The sequence below is a fragment of the Gymnodraco acuticeps genome, unplaced genomic scaffold, assembly GCF_902827175.1.
Source record: "Gymnodraco acuticeps unplaced genomic scaffold, fGymAcu1.1, whole genome shotgun sequence".
In the NCBI taxonomy this organism is placed as follows: Eukaryota; Metazoa; Chordata; class Actinopteri; order Perciformes; family Bathydraconidae; genus Gymnodraco; species Gymnodraco acuticeps.
The window spans coordinates 987321-1003162 of record NW_022992152.1 but is presented as its reverse complement, the minus strand read 5'-3'; the positions used below and the strand labels follow the sequence as shown (position 1 = coordinate 1003162).

The 15842-nt window shown below is 40.6% G+C and overlaps 1 protein-coding gene across 3 annotated transcripts in view; it reads right to left on the bottom strand.

The window, feature by feature from the left end:
* Window positions 1-2290: 2290 nt before the first annotated feature.
* Window positions 2291-15842, bottom strand: part of LOC117538531 (A-kinase anchor protein 7-like) — a 49866-nt gene continuing 36314 nt past the window's right edge. For all 3 annotated transcript variants that reach the window (XM_034204309.1, XM_034204310.1, XM_034204308.1), the window contains one exon: window positions 2291-2986. In XM_034204309.1, coding sequence (XP_034060200.1) covers window positions 2772-2986 — 215 coding nt within the window. In that variant the 3' untranslated portion in view covers window positions 2291-2771. The remainder of the gene's footprint in view (window positions 2987-15842) is intronic.

Genomic DNA, 15842 nt, shown 5'->3' with positions numbered 1-15842 from the left:
CCTAAGACCTATTGGGGCAATGTAACCCTACATCATCTCAGCCTTGGCTTCACTACACACATACACAAGAACTACACAGACTGAAATGAGGAGACAGAGAGAGGGATATTGGTTTTGAATCTCATATCCTGTTTTATTGTTCAAATATGGCAGGACAAGATGTACGACACAGTTCAACCAACACGCTCACACCATCAGACGTACACACGGACAAACAGAGGAGACGTTCACACGCACACAGCTGAGCCTGAACTGTCTCATGATTGATAGAGACATTTCTCTAGTCTTGGGAACCACACACACACACACACACACACACACACACACACACACACACACACACACACACACACACACACACACACACACACACACCACACACACACACACACACACACACCACACACACACACACACACACACACACACACACACACACACAACACACACACACACACACACACACACACACACACACACACACACACACACACACACACACACACACACACACACACACACACACACACACACACACACACACACACAAATTGACTTGTCATACACACCAACAGGATTACTTGTGTGTTAAAGGGGATTTTAAGGAGATTAAGGATCCGGTGACAGAAACAAGATAAAAACAAAAACGTTTAAAATCCACCTTTAGAATTGACGTTTCAATGACCGCACAGCAGGATGACGAATAGATGAGCACATTTTACAGCTCCACCTGTTCGCACCCCAGGGAAATAAACCTCTTGTGGCTGAACATCTGAGCTGGCAAACTCCCTGTGTCTCGGATATCGATTTTTCTGAGAGTGGAAATGACAGGAATTGCGCTTCATGGTGGACGATTTCTTCCAATTAACTCAATAATCCAATTCTTTAGCCACAGTCTAACATCGACTTTGGCAAATCTCACAACAAAAAGAGCGACCGTTACCTTAAAATGCTAGCTATGGGTCGTCACCTTAAGCACTTGCAGAACAATGGGACTTGAGGCCCTCTTTAAACATCAGTGATTTGATTGAACAGCATGTATATATATTTAACTGTTCATTAAAAAGCGAAACAAAAAGACAATTAAAAACATCATTTTGTGCTTTTTCCATCTTTGAATGCAAACTGAACGCTCCATTTCTCATTTCAAAATCATACATCTTTTCACATAGTAATATTTCTCTAACGGTGACAGCATAGAAAGCATAAAACAACATATTTAATGTAAGAGAGTTAACAAATCATTTTTCTAACAGTATCACAGGGAAACCCAGTTTAAATAAAAATCTGAAAGTCCCTCCTTAACATTTCTCAATGGATTTCATGAGCTATGGGGTCAGCTGGAGTGAGCGGAAAAGGCCAATTTAATTTTCAAGTTCAAGCAAAAATAAAAGGATGGAAGAAAGTGAAAAGAAGAGCCGGAGTGTTTTCAGCTGACAGCCGATTGTCTGAGTAAAACACCCGACATCAGCATCACCATCTTAATCGGCTGTAAATGTGTTCAGTCGAGTAAAAGCTCCTCGGATTAGAATACAAATGTCCAATAAAGCCTGAGCCTTCAACAGCCAGGCTTCAGACGCTTTTAGAAATGATTAAATAATTGATTTATCACAAAGAAATCAACATTGTGTGAGAACAAAAAATAATGACATGTATATATGGTCAGGCAGGTAGCGTGTGTTAGCTTGTAGCATTCTTTTCATTAAAGAAGCAGGTCATTAATGGAGGATAAATGCTTTCTTGTAGTGTCTTGTTGGAGTGTTATTTTCTCTTCTTCGTCCACTATACGCATCTCCATCAGCCTGCTGTAAAGTAAGTTATATTAGTGAAGATAAATTAATGTGATGAAGGTCTGCCTGCTCCCACAGCGGTGGGGTTTTAAAAAGAGCGTATCACTTTGTTTCTGTTAGGAAATCTGAATTCAGAGCTTATGACTGATCTTGAGTTGATGATTGTCTCAGTGCTACCCTAGCAGGAAACACTATAACAATAATATATAATACTTAAAGTGTAGCCGGGGGCCAGATACATTTCTCTAAACAACTTAGAAGACAACAATGCAGTGTGGCATGCACAGACAGACATGTTGTGTATAAAGTAAATGCTGGAAGTTTACATTTTTCAGCAGTTGAAAGTGCTTTTAACCGAGAATCGCTGTAAAATACAACAAAAACTTGGTCCAACATTTCAAAGTTTGAAGAATCCTGTCACAGCACTATTTTTTTGACATTTCCCCTCAAGCCACAAAGATGAGCAAGTAACCTTTTGACAATGAAGACAGCATAAAAAGCAAAATGGAGGAGGAATATATTTTTTTTCATTGGAAAATTATGGATATTGAGTACCATTTTAAGTGCAGGTGTTTACAAAACATGATTATTCTGAACGGGCTGTTTTGTGAGTGGCAGGTTCAAAGTGAACCTTACATGTGCATGTGAGTCTCTACAGGAGTGCTTTTCTAAGTCTGACATTCAAACGCAGACCCAAAGCGTAGTGAGGATCGTGGGTCGAGGCCCCTGCTGTTTGATGTAGTGAGTTAATAACGCCTGTTTGGATGGTCACTTAGCACTGAACACAAGCTACATTATCTATTTAACCAGCCAGGTCAGTTGGGCGGGTAGCTAGCATGCCTGCCTAGCCGTTGTGGTGGGCAAGCTGGGTTAGCTCGTCAGCTAGTTGGCGTGTTCAGGCTTTGTGCCCAGGGCTCACTGACTCTTCTCCTGTTGAGCCCGGGCCTGGCTGATGTTGTCCGCATTGTCAGTCCAATGTAGTCACTTCCTGTAGTCAGTGGTGGAGTTAGCTGTAGTGTCCGTCTTTGTTTCGTCAGTGTTTCCAGGGGGCTGCGGTGCCGTGGCATTCGGTCCTCCCCCATTTTGAAGTGTTTCTTGTTTGTACTGTAGCAAGGCGCGATTGACAGCATCCTCGACCAATCGCCGGCTCACCCTCAGTAGCTCTGCCTCGTCTGGCTCAGACCGGCGACGCCCACCTGAGATAAACAGGCACAGAATAACAATATTAACACAACATTCACAAAAGCATATAATCAAATCGAGTCGTGTTTCTGGCCAACTGATAGGGTTTGGGTAAATCATTAGAAATACAATTGTACCTCAATGTTTTGCATGGAATTATTGTATCAATACACAGACGCCGATTATCAATATAACGCATAACAGATCTGATTGTGACTACAGCATTGTGAAAGTGTTGTGGGGCCTCTGTTGATTCCAAACCCTACTACCTGATAAATATAAGTCCACATTTTACTCTATTTTACCTCTGTTTTTGGTCTCCTCCAACTCAGGGGGATATATCAGGCTATTCAGCTGCTAAATGTTCACCTATTTTATCATTCTCTGTCTGCTGTTTGGATCTGAACAGGTATCGTACTCTTGATTGTGGAGAAGTACTCTGGGATATGGTTGATAAAAATGTCTGAACAAAGCTCTATTTGTTTAAAGGTCACCTATTATGCAAAATCCACTTTTTCATGTCTCTTCTATAATGTGTCCCCTCTGTGTAAAGAGATTCTGAAAGTTTCAGGAAAAACGATTCTCTCACTGTTTGTCCTGATCCTTTTATATAACAACCTGTCTGAAAATGAGCTGATTTTGGCCACTTTATGATTTTTTAGCTTTTGTAACCATTAGCCAATCACCAACCAAGGTAACCCCCCCCTTATCACCTGAATCTCCTCCTAGAGTACCATTGTGTTCTTTTTAACCAAATCTCTCTCAGAGGGGCGTGGGGAGGGGCTCCTTATTTTCATCTAAAGTAACAGACAGAGAATCAGCACTTTTGAAACAGGGCTGAAACAGAGGGGATTATGGGATGCTGCAATGATCTGTTTGGTATTTGGAGCCAAACACTTCGGAGACATGTTTTGTATAAAACTGAGACCTATAATATATTGATGAAAAACAGTATCATAGGGGACCTTTAATACGTTTTTACAGGTTTTTTGGGTTAAGAGCCATATTGAATTAAGAAGTTGAACCAAAAATACATCTTTGTAGTACTACCGTGTTAGAAGACACTGCAAATATTGAAGTCAAAGCACGTTTAAACCAGCCATGAGCATCATGTGCTACTTGCTGAAAAAGGGATGTAGCACAGTAATCCATCCCGTGGTGTTAAGTGTTATTTCATTTGATACCAGGGCTGGTTTCATTCTTATTCCAGTATGTTTTAAACAAACAGTAGAAAGCTATTCATCTGACAATGATAAATGAGTTAATTCTCACTGATCCCAGCAACAATAGATTGAATCTGACACAAGATGTCACAGGTAGAGTTGATAATAACAGTTGAGGTAAACAACAATCTCCCAGCTCTTTTATTCATGCATTTCAAATGTAATTGACCTCCTGGAGTTATTGAAAGCTATTTAACACACAGTTGGTTTTGTTTTCGCCACAGACACAATAGCAGAAAAAAGACAGTGAGATAGATGAGGAGTCCATCTCAGTCAGTTGGAAAAAAACATAGGAGATGAGAAGAAAGTCAATAATTCATGGCAACATGAGGATATTTGGGCTCACATGTACCGAACCGAAGGGCCCATACCGAATATTTTGGGTATGAATAAGTTTACACCCCTTTATCTCTGTATACATATTGGGGAATGTATTGATCCTTCTAGCTAATCTGTAATTATTTTTGACTGTTATTGCAATTACGTTGTGATTCCAGATGTTGCATAATTTGTCTAATTTTCAGCAAAAGTTATATTGATTTCATAACAGTGTGATTTCTTGCATGGCTCTGTACAAAACAGAGATTTGTTCTTGTTTCTGTAGAGTATAATATGTACCGAGACATGCCGGTAGCACAGCACAACCCTCATTCAGTGTTTCTAGGCTTTATACTTAATGTACTGTACTATTCAAGAAACTGTAAAACACTTCAGTTGTTGTATCAGTAGCATTGTTCTTCTTTTGGTGATACTGCTAACCGCGTGAAAAAGAAACAAAGAAACAGGATTGGTCACTGAAGCTGGGACATGTACTCTTTCTTCCTCCAGATATGGTCACCATGTGCTTCATTACTTACCGCTGTTCGATGAGGGACTGTTGCCCTCAGGAACGGAAGCAGAATGATTTTATTTTGAATCTGCCTTTGCCATTACATTTGCCTGCCATTTTTATTCAATTTGAGTCAACTAAAATCCGGGCTTCAGGCACCAATAGATTATTTCAGAGTTATTCTAAATCAGTGGTTCTCAACTGGTGGGTCGCGACCCGTTTGGAGTGGGTTGACATTTTTTTTTTTGGGGGGAAAAAGTCAAACTTTAATTTTGAAGGCCCGATTTTCTAACGCTGTGCATGCAGTCGGCGTTTGACTGGAAGTATCGGAGACCATAAACGGCTTTGAAAACTTCTGTCACGTAGTGATCATCTTCTCAATAAAATATCTTTACTGATGTTTTTTCGAGTCTTCTGGCCTTTGATCAGAATCAAGATTGTTGCTGGAAGTCCCCACGGAGAATAACTTTGCGGTAGAACTACTCTTTATACATCCATGGGTACAACTTCAGATAAAAATGAACACATAATGAAATATGACCCCCGGTTTGATGATTGACAGGTCACAGAACAATGGGAGCTATCTACCCTTACCCACAATTTAAAGTAAGTCACACAGACTATCTCCTCTTTACTCTTCTCGCAGCAAGATGTCAGAACAAAGTGAAAAACAAACAATGGCATAACATATTATTAACATGTCGGGTAGTAATAGATTTTTTTATTTTCTTCTCAGAGTACCAGAATGCATAGTTTATGTTAGTATTTCTAAAAATCTCCTGGGTGAGAATTCCCCAGACCCCCCTGCTGGGGTTGGGTTTACAGCATGTGTGCCTTTTTATATAGTTCAGCTTTGATTCCATCATCTCATTAAACCTTTTTAAAAAGCATACTTTAGTTCTGTGGAGGGATATATGCACTGTACTTCACTTTTATTAATATTGTATGCTGAAAAGCGTATATATTACAGCACGTTTTTTTGTTGAATAGATTTGAGTGCTTCAAAATGTTGGGTCGCGATGTATTGACCAAGTAAAAAGTGGGTCCCGAGGCCTGACCAGTTGAGAACCACTGTTCTAAATGATTGGTTACCTGGTGTTAACATATATCTGGATACATGATATGAATAATTACATCCAATGAGCTGCCTCCTTTAGATACACCTAGTATTAATAAGCATCTTTGTTATATTTATTCTGGAATTGGATGTCAACATTATTTCAGAGGATTGTGAATTTGCTAAACAAACATGGTGTCTCCTTAATTAATAATTAAACGGAACCTATAAATCCTCTTTTCGCGAGGGAAGACTTGCTAGCGACTGCACATTTAGGCCAAACAGTGGTACTACACTAACGTTCTAGTCCGTGACATCATTTGGGCCCAAAAATACATTTTCCCATTGACTTACATTGGGAAATAGACATCAGCATTTATATATATTTATCTTAGCTTAATAACTAGCAAGTACGAATACTTTTAGAGCCCTTTTTTATACATTAGGGTCTCAAAGTTGAGTATTGGGCTGAAAGCCGAATCCAGAGTTATTTTACCTCTCCATTTATTAGACTGAGCCGAGAGTGGGAGATCGGGTACGGGTCATTTCTGAATCTATAACTTGTATATTTTGAGCAACCCTCTAGGAATGATTGAGGCCCCGCCTCCGACTCTGCATCCAGTTCTCTTTATACAGCTGTGACGGCTGTCGCCTTGCCTTCCTCATTAACCGGCCTGTGAGCATTCTGTGTGTGTATATATGTGTGTGTGTATATGACTGCCTTTAGGTACTATGGTTACCGCGTTGGCGTGACGTTGTTTAGCTCCTCCCACCGGAAGAGGTCTGGAAGACGCTGGATGACGCTACTTAAGCTGCGACGCTGAAGTCATTCGGGGCGCTGGATTTGTGCCAGGACGCCACGCTACTCTACTCTCTGGCCGTTTCTCAATCGCGAGGATGCTTGCTTGGTAGCACATGTCTTCCGAGTCACTTCCTTCAGAAGCTAGGCAAGAATCCTTCCTGGCATTCGGAAAACGAAGAGTGGAACAGGCTAGCAAGTGTGCAGGTGTGCGTCATATGAGAGGCCCCGCCTTACATTTTCCGCCACAGATTTGGGGAAATTGGTCCGTGCGCAAAGCATTGTGGGGATTTGAAGGACGCGAAGTCTACCCATGTGCAGCCTCGAAATTACCCCCAAAACAAGGATGCGGCCTCGGTGGAATTCCAAGTATGCTGGAGATTGGAACAGTCCTTCGGCGGCACTCGATGACGTAGTATCCTTGAAATATTGGTTTGGAAGCCAGTTTTCCTCGCGATTGAGAAACGGCCTCCGTTGTTTATGTCTATGCTCTGAGATTTGTGACGGCGTTGGATTTGTGCTAGATGCCTCACTATTTTCGCCTTAGTGCCCTTATTGCGCTTACTGTAGCCTCCTTTTCTGTTTACTTAATATTATAAATAGATAGCTCCTTGTTTAAAGAGCCTATATCTTTGTTTATATCATTTTTATTTGAGTTTATTATTAAAATCAACCTCTTACCAAGAACATCTGGTTTTGTGTTGCTTCCCTTTTACCCTAAACGAGCTGGGGACGAAACAACATCCATCCATGCTTTAGCTAGCATAATGAAGAGGTTACCTTTTGATATTGTGGGCAGATTTTTTGTCTCAGGAATGTTGTCACTTTGCAGATTGTATCTATTTGGCTGAGATTTGATCACAATGCCAGCTTGACTGCCTCCAGATGTGTGCGTGCAAGTACACCTGAATTGACATGTGCTTTTCGTTATCAAGATAAGGTATCCAGAAATAGATTGCATGAATCTTCATGGTTTTGCACACACCTCTCCCATTAAGGTCGGCATTTAAAAGAAATGTGCAGCTTATTATTTATGATTGCCTTCCGCTAGATGTAACCAACAGTTCTAATCGTCCGGTGATCACAGAGACGATTTTCTTTCATGTAGGGAAGTCGATTTAGATTTTTCTTTAACTGCTAGCCAGTGGCTGGTAATTTGAAGATCCACTGCAGGAAAAAGGGTGTGGTGTTGAGTCTCGTTGTCCTATTTATGTGAGAGCTATTGTGATCCAGTATGTTACCTACAGTGAAAAACAAACGCACTGTACTGAATGCAGGTTTGATTTTTTCAAACAGTTCCACAGAACGACTGTGGTTTTAACATTTTGACATGTAACAAAGATTTTCTAGTGAGGTTGATTTGTCCAAACGAACGAATGGAAACCATAAGGATGAAAGCACAGCCATATGTGTACATGGTGAATTAAGCATATTGGTAGTAATGGCTTAAGATGTATACTCTATTTACACATAACTAGTGGTTGCATAAGCAAAGAAATGTCTGTAATAAAATATTTGTAACGCTGTTGCATTAAAAATGTTTAGGGCTGTTGTCAGAAGCTTTTGGATATCATGTCTTATTAGAGTAGGGATAATGCGATACTGTATTGATCAATATATTGATCTCTGTAAGAAGAGCCTTACATGTGTCCCCTTAGAGACTTCCTGGTTCAAAGAGGCTAAACGCAGGCAGCAGAGATAATCAGGCCTTCATCACTTACCGTCCTGCCTTAAACAAATTGAAAAGACTGATTTTGATTGGTTCATTAACTGAATTAAAAATTAGGGAGTTTAAATTATTAGAAGTGAAAAACATGAATGCTGAAATATAAAATGCTGTTGAGACCATGTGATAGGATTTGGGTTGGTAAATCATTTTCCTGTGATTACATACGCTGATCATTTCAATTCATATCTTTGCAATTAATATAATCATGGTTGCTGGAAGTGATCACATCATTTAATTGTTTGATGATCTGAGCAATTACATGCTTCAACTTAGACACATGCTACGAGGAAGGACACATACTTGAGCGCTTGGCTTGGAGTGGGTTCAAATCTGCAACACAGAAACATCAAATAAGTATAAAAAATAAAGATATTTTGCTGTCTCGTGGATGTTCATACACTCAGGGAGATGTATAACCACAAAAACCTCTTTGTCTGTTAACACAAGGGGGACACTTCTTAGAATTAGACAGCAGAGGGTTTTTTAAGATTAGGTTTGGACCCCTGGGCTTCACGAGGACCAAAATAAATGCACACTTTTCAGAAGAAATTACTGCCAAAAGCGGCAAGACTCTGCAGTGTATATATAGGCTGCAAGTGTGCTCGGTGCGAGGCAAGATCAGCAGATAAGTGAGAATCATTTATTACACTTTATATTGAAAAATATGTTCGTAAACTATAAGGTGCTATAACTTTTTTCCCAAAAGTGGAATAAATGCAAACACAAACAAAACATCTGAATGTGTTTCAGATGAGGCAGCGCTTTACAAAACATATTTTTAGTTGGCAAAATAATGACATTTTGTCGTGTCTCTCCTAATTATATCATGCTGTCGTTATGAATATTGAGAAAAAGATAATTTGGCCTTACATAACCAGCATTCCCTGTGCTTTATCACAGGTTTGTGTCTGTATCGTTTAAAAGGGGTGTGTGTTTTGTCTATCTGCATGTTAAATCTTAGCTTGACGAAATGAAGGACTTTATGACGGCTATAAAGCTGCCCTCTGTACCACACACACACACACACACACACACACACACACACACACACACACACACACACACACACACACACACACACACACACACACACACACACACACACCACACACACACACACACACACACACACACACAACACACACACACACACACACACACACACACACACACACAACACACACACACACACACACACACACACACACACACACACACACACACACACACACACACACACACACACACACACACACACACACACACACACACACACACACACAGCAACAAGGCCAACAGGCACAAGGATATGTTTTTCACACAATTTGTCAAAGCCTTTGTCCTCACTCTCACACTTCATCTTTCTTCCTCCCTTCACTTCTATGGCTGCAGCACCAATCTCTTCTCTGCCTCTTTACTTAAAACCCTCTTTTCACCTTATTTGTCTGGCACTGTTGTCATGGTGACAGGATAAAAACACATGCGGTTGTCCTGACTTACGGGCAGGTGACACTGTCTTTCAGTGTGCTCTTCTCGCATGTTTTTGACTTTTTATTCGACACTAACCCTTGGTGTCTCTTTCTTCGTCACCCCGCTCTGCCTCTCTCTTTCAGATTAATCTTTTCCACATTTCAAATTCTGTTCTGAGATAACAAAAGGCACATTTTCAGTATCCATTACACTCATTAAGTCTTGACCTCTTTCAATGACAGACTAAACCGCTTAGCCCATATGCTGCAACCCAAGCCAATTAGTAGATTCTAGATAAACCTATTGTAGAGATAAGATTAGACTAGGACACAACTGCTTTTTTTACCAAAAGTAATGGCATGCCAGGTTGGGTTTTTCCTTAATCTCATACGTTTTTAACCATACTAGCATCATGGCTCTAAATCTGTAGATTGGTCTAACACTTTGGTCCAGACTAAAATATCTCAACTAAAGCTGCAACCAATGGTCATTTCCCTTGATCTATTGAACTATTTCCTCTCTACATTATTGATCTTTTTGGACTATAAAATGGCAGAGAATATGGTCTAATATTTTGCTGACAACAGCTCAAACTCTGTTGTCCCTAAGTACAGCCTAAAGAGCTGATAGCATGGCTGTGGACTCTTTTCATAAGTATTGTAAACACATGCATTATACATTGATTTATCCAATAGAGTTTTCCCACAGGATTATCCAATACAATAGTGGGTTGACTTTGAGTTTTGAACTTTGTGCTCTTGTTAACAATTCCTGGTTGATCATTTTGTGCTCTACAAACAATTTAGTCATAAACACGATGGTTGTATAGATACAAAAATCTAACCTACTGCCACTGTTCTCACTTCAATCCATCACCATACCATTTAGTGATGTACTGGCTGCAACTCAACACTTTTATATGTTCACCTCCTAAATGCTTATGATAACCTAGATGTGTACTTATTTTAATTTTATGTGTGCTTCCTCTTTATTTAATATGTTGGTCTACTTCCTTTAATTTGTGCCTTTTATCTGCATTGTCTATTTGTTGTACCAATGTAATTTTCCCCACTGTGGGACAAATACAAGATTTCTGATTATCAGCAAAGCTCTCTCTCTCCCCTGTAAGCCATGTAGATTCTTCATTATCTTGCAAGCAATTTTTTTATTTCTCTATGTGTCAAATTATAGTCAATGAGAAGGGTTCTGTGTTTCAAGACGGGTCAGGCGGATTGCCATTATCGTAAAGTATCACATTTCAAATTGACTATCTCCAATCATCCATTTTTAACATTATTATTGTTAGCAGGTTAGCATGCTGACATTTAGCTCAAGTCATCAGAGCTGCTGGCATGGCTTTAAAACCACTTTGTTCCGCTTAAATCACCTCTGTCTTTTTGTCTTGGTTTGAAAATCACTCAGATTGTCGGTGTTCAGATGCTGTGGGATTACTGTCTGTCATCGAGCTGCCAGTCTGTACAACGTTAAAGGTGGGGTAGGTACATTTGAGAAACCGGCTCGACTCTCGAGATACACTTTTTGTTATATTCCATGGAATGCTCTTAACATCCCGATAGCAATGAATATCTTAAGTGCTTTGACAAAAAATCCACAACAAAATCTCATCTGTGGAAACCGTAATACTGTAAAAAGCACGACCAATTATTTTACCCGATCCGGCTAAAATAACTGGATGGCCTACCTGCCTGTCAGCCTCCCATCGGGGCACAAACTTATCTCGTGCCCTCATTGGTCATGTGCGCGTTTGTGTGTGTTGGAGGAGGGGCTCTATAAGGAAGTGGCAGATTTTCTCCGGTTGTGTATTTTCAAATTCTAGCGATCTCGAGCCGGTTTCTCAAATGTACCTACCCCACCTTTAAGTGACAACTACTGTGCGTCTGCTTTGTTTTTATTTCAATCCCTGTGTCACCGCCCTGCTCTGCTTTACTTGGCTCTCTTCTCCTTGGCACTGCTCTGCTTTGATTTATGTTTCGCTTTGTAAGAACCTTTTAACACTATTACTTCTTCAAAGTCCCCTACGCTCTTATTTATCTTGTTCCTCCTCCAGATAACTAATAGAGTCCACTTCCTGGTTGGATCAGAGCTGACAGTCTGCTGAAGTCTGCCAGCCACTTTCAATACTTTCCGTGATGGAGGGAGCACTTTATTATGTTCAGTTCAAGCTGAGGTAGCTCTCTGTTGATGCTCCCCTTAGCAAGCACTTCACATCCAGTATTGAAAGGAGTCATAATAATCCCTAAATCAAATTCACTGGAAACAGCAGCCGAAATGATTATGTTTACATCAAGCCACTGTGACAAATGTCCTCATACGTTGAGTGAACTGAATTCCTGAGAGATAAAGTAGCGGTTTAGAAAGAAAATACATTTAGCATATCTGGAAAGAGGAGGAGGATAAGGAATAAGAAAGAAATGGGCATACGAAGAGGAGGAGAGTCATAGAAAAGGGAGGAGAAGGAATACAGTACAGAATGTGATAGAAGGAAGAGGGGAAGGAAATATTTGCGCAACATGAAGACCTCTTCATTGGAAGTTGGAGCATTTGAGGACAGAGAGGGAGGAATGAGGAAGAGCAGACGTTGGAAAGAAGGCGAGGACAGTGGGGGTAAGGGTTTGTAGAGGCTGTGGCGCTGGAGGGGTTTCCTGAGGAAATGCCAGGAACTCTCAGACACGAGATAGGGAATAAAGCCGAGTTCAACTTAATCATATTCACAGTGTATTGTTTGTCTTTGGATCATTATGGATAAACATAGCATTACCAAACCTCATAGAGAACAAACATTAACATCACTGAACAGCAGGTATATGTATCTCAGAAATGTAGACACGATTTAATGCTAGACACCATCAGAATATTGATGTGCTTTGAAGTAATAGAGATAATAATCCAATTAATTAAACGTTCAGCTGGAGTTGGACGGATCAATAACCCCGGGCTGTGATCCTTCCACTGGAGAGCGGCTGATAGAAGCCAAGGAGTAAAATGTTCCCCAAAAAGTTTCCTAATGAGCCTACATCTTTGAGGACAATGATAACATGTCTGACCATTGCTACTCTGTGCCAGAACAATGGGATGCACACATTGTTCCTCTCCACTTGCTCCCTGATCGACACTTTCACGGCCCATAAATTCCTCAGTTGGAAGCTCTATTTTCATCCTCCTCGTATCACTTTTAAGGCCTAAGAGGGTGAAAGTGTGCCTTCATATAATAATGATGAAAATTAAGTAAAAAGGAGTAAAAGGATCTTTGAATAAATAAATATTGCTGGTTGCAACAATTCGCTTTGTCTTTCTGATCTAAACATGTGGCCTGCTAGCAACTACACGAGGCTATCCTGTTAGCATTCTAACCTGCTAACAGTGACAATGGTAACAGTGATGTTCAGTCAGAAATAATGTGAAGTACGATATTTACCATATTCACTCTCCTAGTGTATCGAGTTTGCATGTAAACAGTTGCTAATCAGTATAGCTTAAGGTTGATAGGGATGTTTTGCAAGAATCTAGTAAAAGCCAAATGATTTGACAATTTGAGAGTATAACAAATATCCTCGCAAATAATCAAATGTAAATGTCTGTACCATAACTTTCAACCTGATGTACAGTAGGTGCTACAGGGGAAGTCAGGGAATCACCAAGGATGCAACCCCAGGGGACCACGAATGTCTGTCGATAACTTCAGAATAATTAATCTATGGTTGCCTAGATATTTCACAAAAAGAACAACTAAAAATGGCGCCGTTTTGGTGGCAATAAAGGAGAAGAAAGGGGACCAGTGGAACATCTTCTGGGGAACATGAATGTATGTCCAGAATTCCATGGCAAAATATCTCTGGATTTCTTGACCAAATCGGTGGACGATGCAATGCAATGCAGCTAAATTGGCAAAAAAAAAATAGCAAATGCTCGTTTCAGCAACAACGAGAAAAAGACATGGCACAGTATATCTGGACAATTGACTCAGGAGGGTGAAAGTGGACTCGAACATTAAAGGTTTGGAGCTGCAGGTGTGCTGCCTGTGAATGTGGCTCGACCGTAGATCAAACAAACCGCCTGTTGTTTCTTGTTAGCATGTACAACAAGCAAAAAAAAAAACCACACGCTTTGCTTTGACATCGTTTGCTCCTCTGGCCTGGTGTCACAGCACAAAGCAAGGCATGACTTGGCTCTCACCACAGCCCCACGGTGACTGAAGGGGTTATAGTGTGGCTTCTACAGGAGGCTCAGTGGGTTTCCGTCTCCTAATCAGTTCAGAATATCAGAGAAACACTAAAAGTCACATGCCTCTCACGCTTTTGACACCAAACTGGGTTATTGGTATTACTCCACTTCATAAATCCTACCTACTGCAGCTTGCTTTTGAGACAAATATTTGTATAAAGAGCGCTGGCTGTATTTGACCTCATTCTGAAACATGAAGAGTGTCGGGGCAAACAGAGACCCTGGCTGTGATCCAGTCAGACCTTGGCACAATCAAACCGTGGGTAGCAAATCATTGGGGAGTTATTTATTACTTACTACTTATTGATCAGACTCTTAAAAAGCAGGCATAGATCTGTTTCCATTTGTCTTCACACAACAAGACCTTAGTGCCTTATTCCCTAGGGCCTTGCTCCAAGGTATGAGTGCAGTGATTTAAACCCAGCTGTCGGTTCGGGATTTCTCTGCTCAGTGACCCGACTCACTGAGCTCCAGTAGGCTGTCAGACCTCTGGAATATCTCAGTGTTTTTACATCTCTTAGGAAAAGGAGACAATGGTAATGGAACGAGAAATAATTAACACATTATGGTGTGTAATGGAAATGATGATTATCAGAGAATTGAATGCTACGATGTTATATTTAACATATACATAATACTATTCTGTGAGCCTTACATGTCGAGGATAGTAGGTCTCTCAGGTGTCATGTGACCACACAGTGACCTGATCATGGGTCTATTGTACTCTGATAGGGTCAGGGGTCTATTGTACTCTGATAGGGTCAGGGGTCTATTGTACTCTGATAGGGTCAGGGGTCTATTGCACTCTGATAGGGTCAGGGGTCTATTGCACTCCGATAGGGTCAGGGGTCAGTTATCTCATGACTAAGCATGTATTCATTGTAACTGTATAAAAGCTCTCTCTTCAGTTTGAGTAGTTGCACTCGGCTGTGGAGACATTGATCTTCATGTCGTTTGCCTCTTTTGCAAAAGATTAAAGGACCAGAAAGACATCTCTTTGACTAGTTCATATCAACAATTTCCACCACAGGTGCCATAATAAAAAATAAGATACATCGACAGAGAGGACTGAATGGGAGATGGATTAAGCAAAGCTGCATGCTTCTCTTCCCCTCGCTCTGCTCCTTCCTCCTCCCATTTCTATTCTCATCTTTCTCCCCCTCTTCCTCACATGTGGTCTCAGCTGCCTTCACCAGCTCTTTTTTTTCCCATCCCTCTCTCTTCTGTGGCTGGATTTTTTAAATGTTTTACTTTGTGATGCACAAACCTCGACAGCCAGAAAGAAGAAACAAAAGATTCCTGTCTCATCAAGGTTGTCTCTTTTATGTTGCTACATACTGTCAATGCAGGACAGCTCGTGTTCTGTCCAACCAATAATACTGCCTCAAAGCACGTGTTTAAAACCTATTCTGTCAAGAAATAACTTACTGAGAAGTGTTAAGACCTCTCAGAAATCAGCAGCGAGGGAGCGAAAAGACACAATTCATCTTAGCTTTATGATTAGAATTATAATGTATCAAT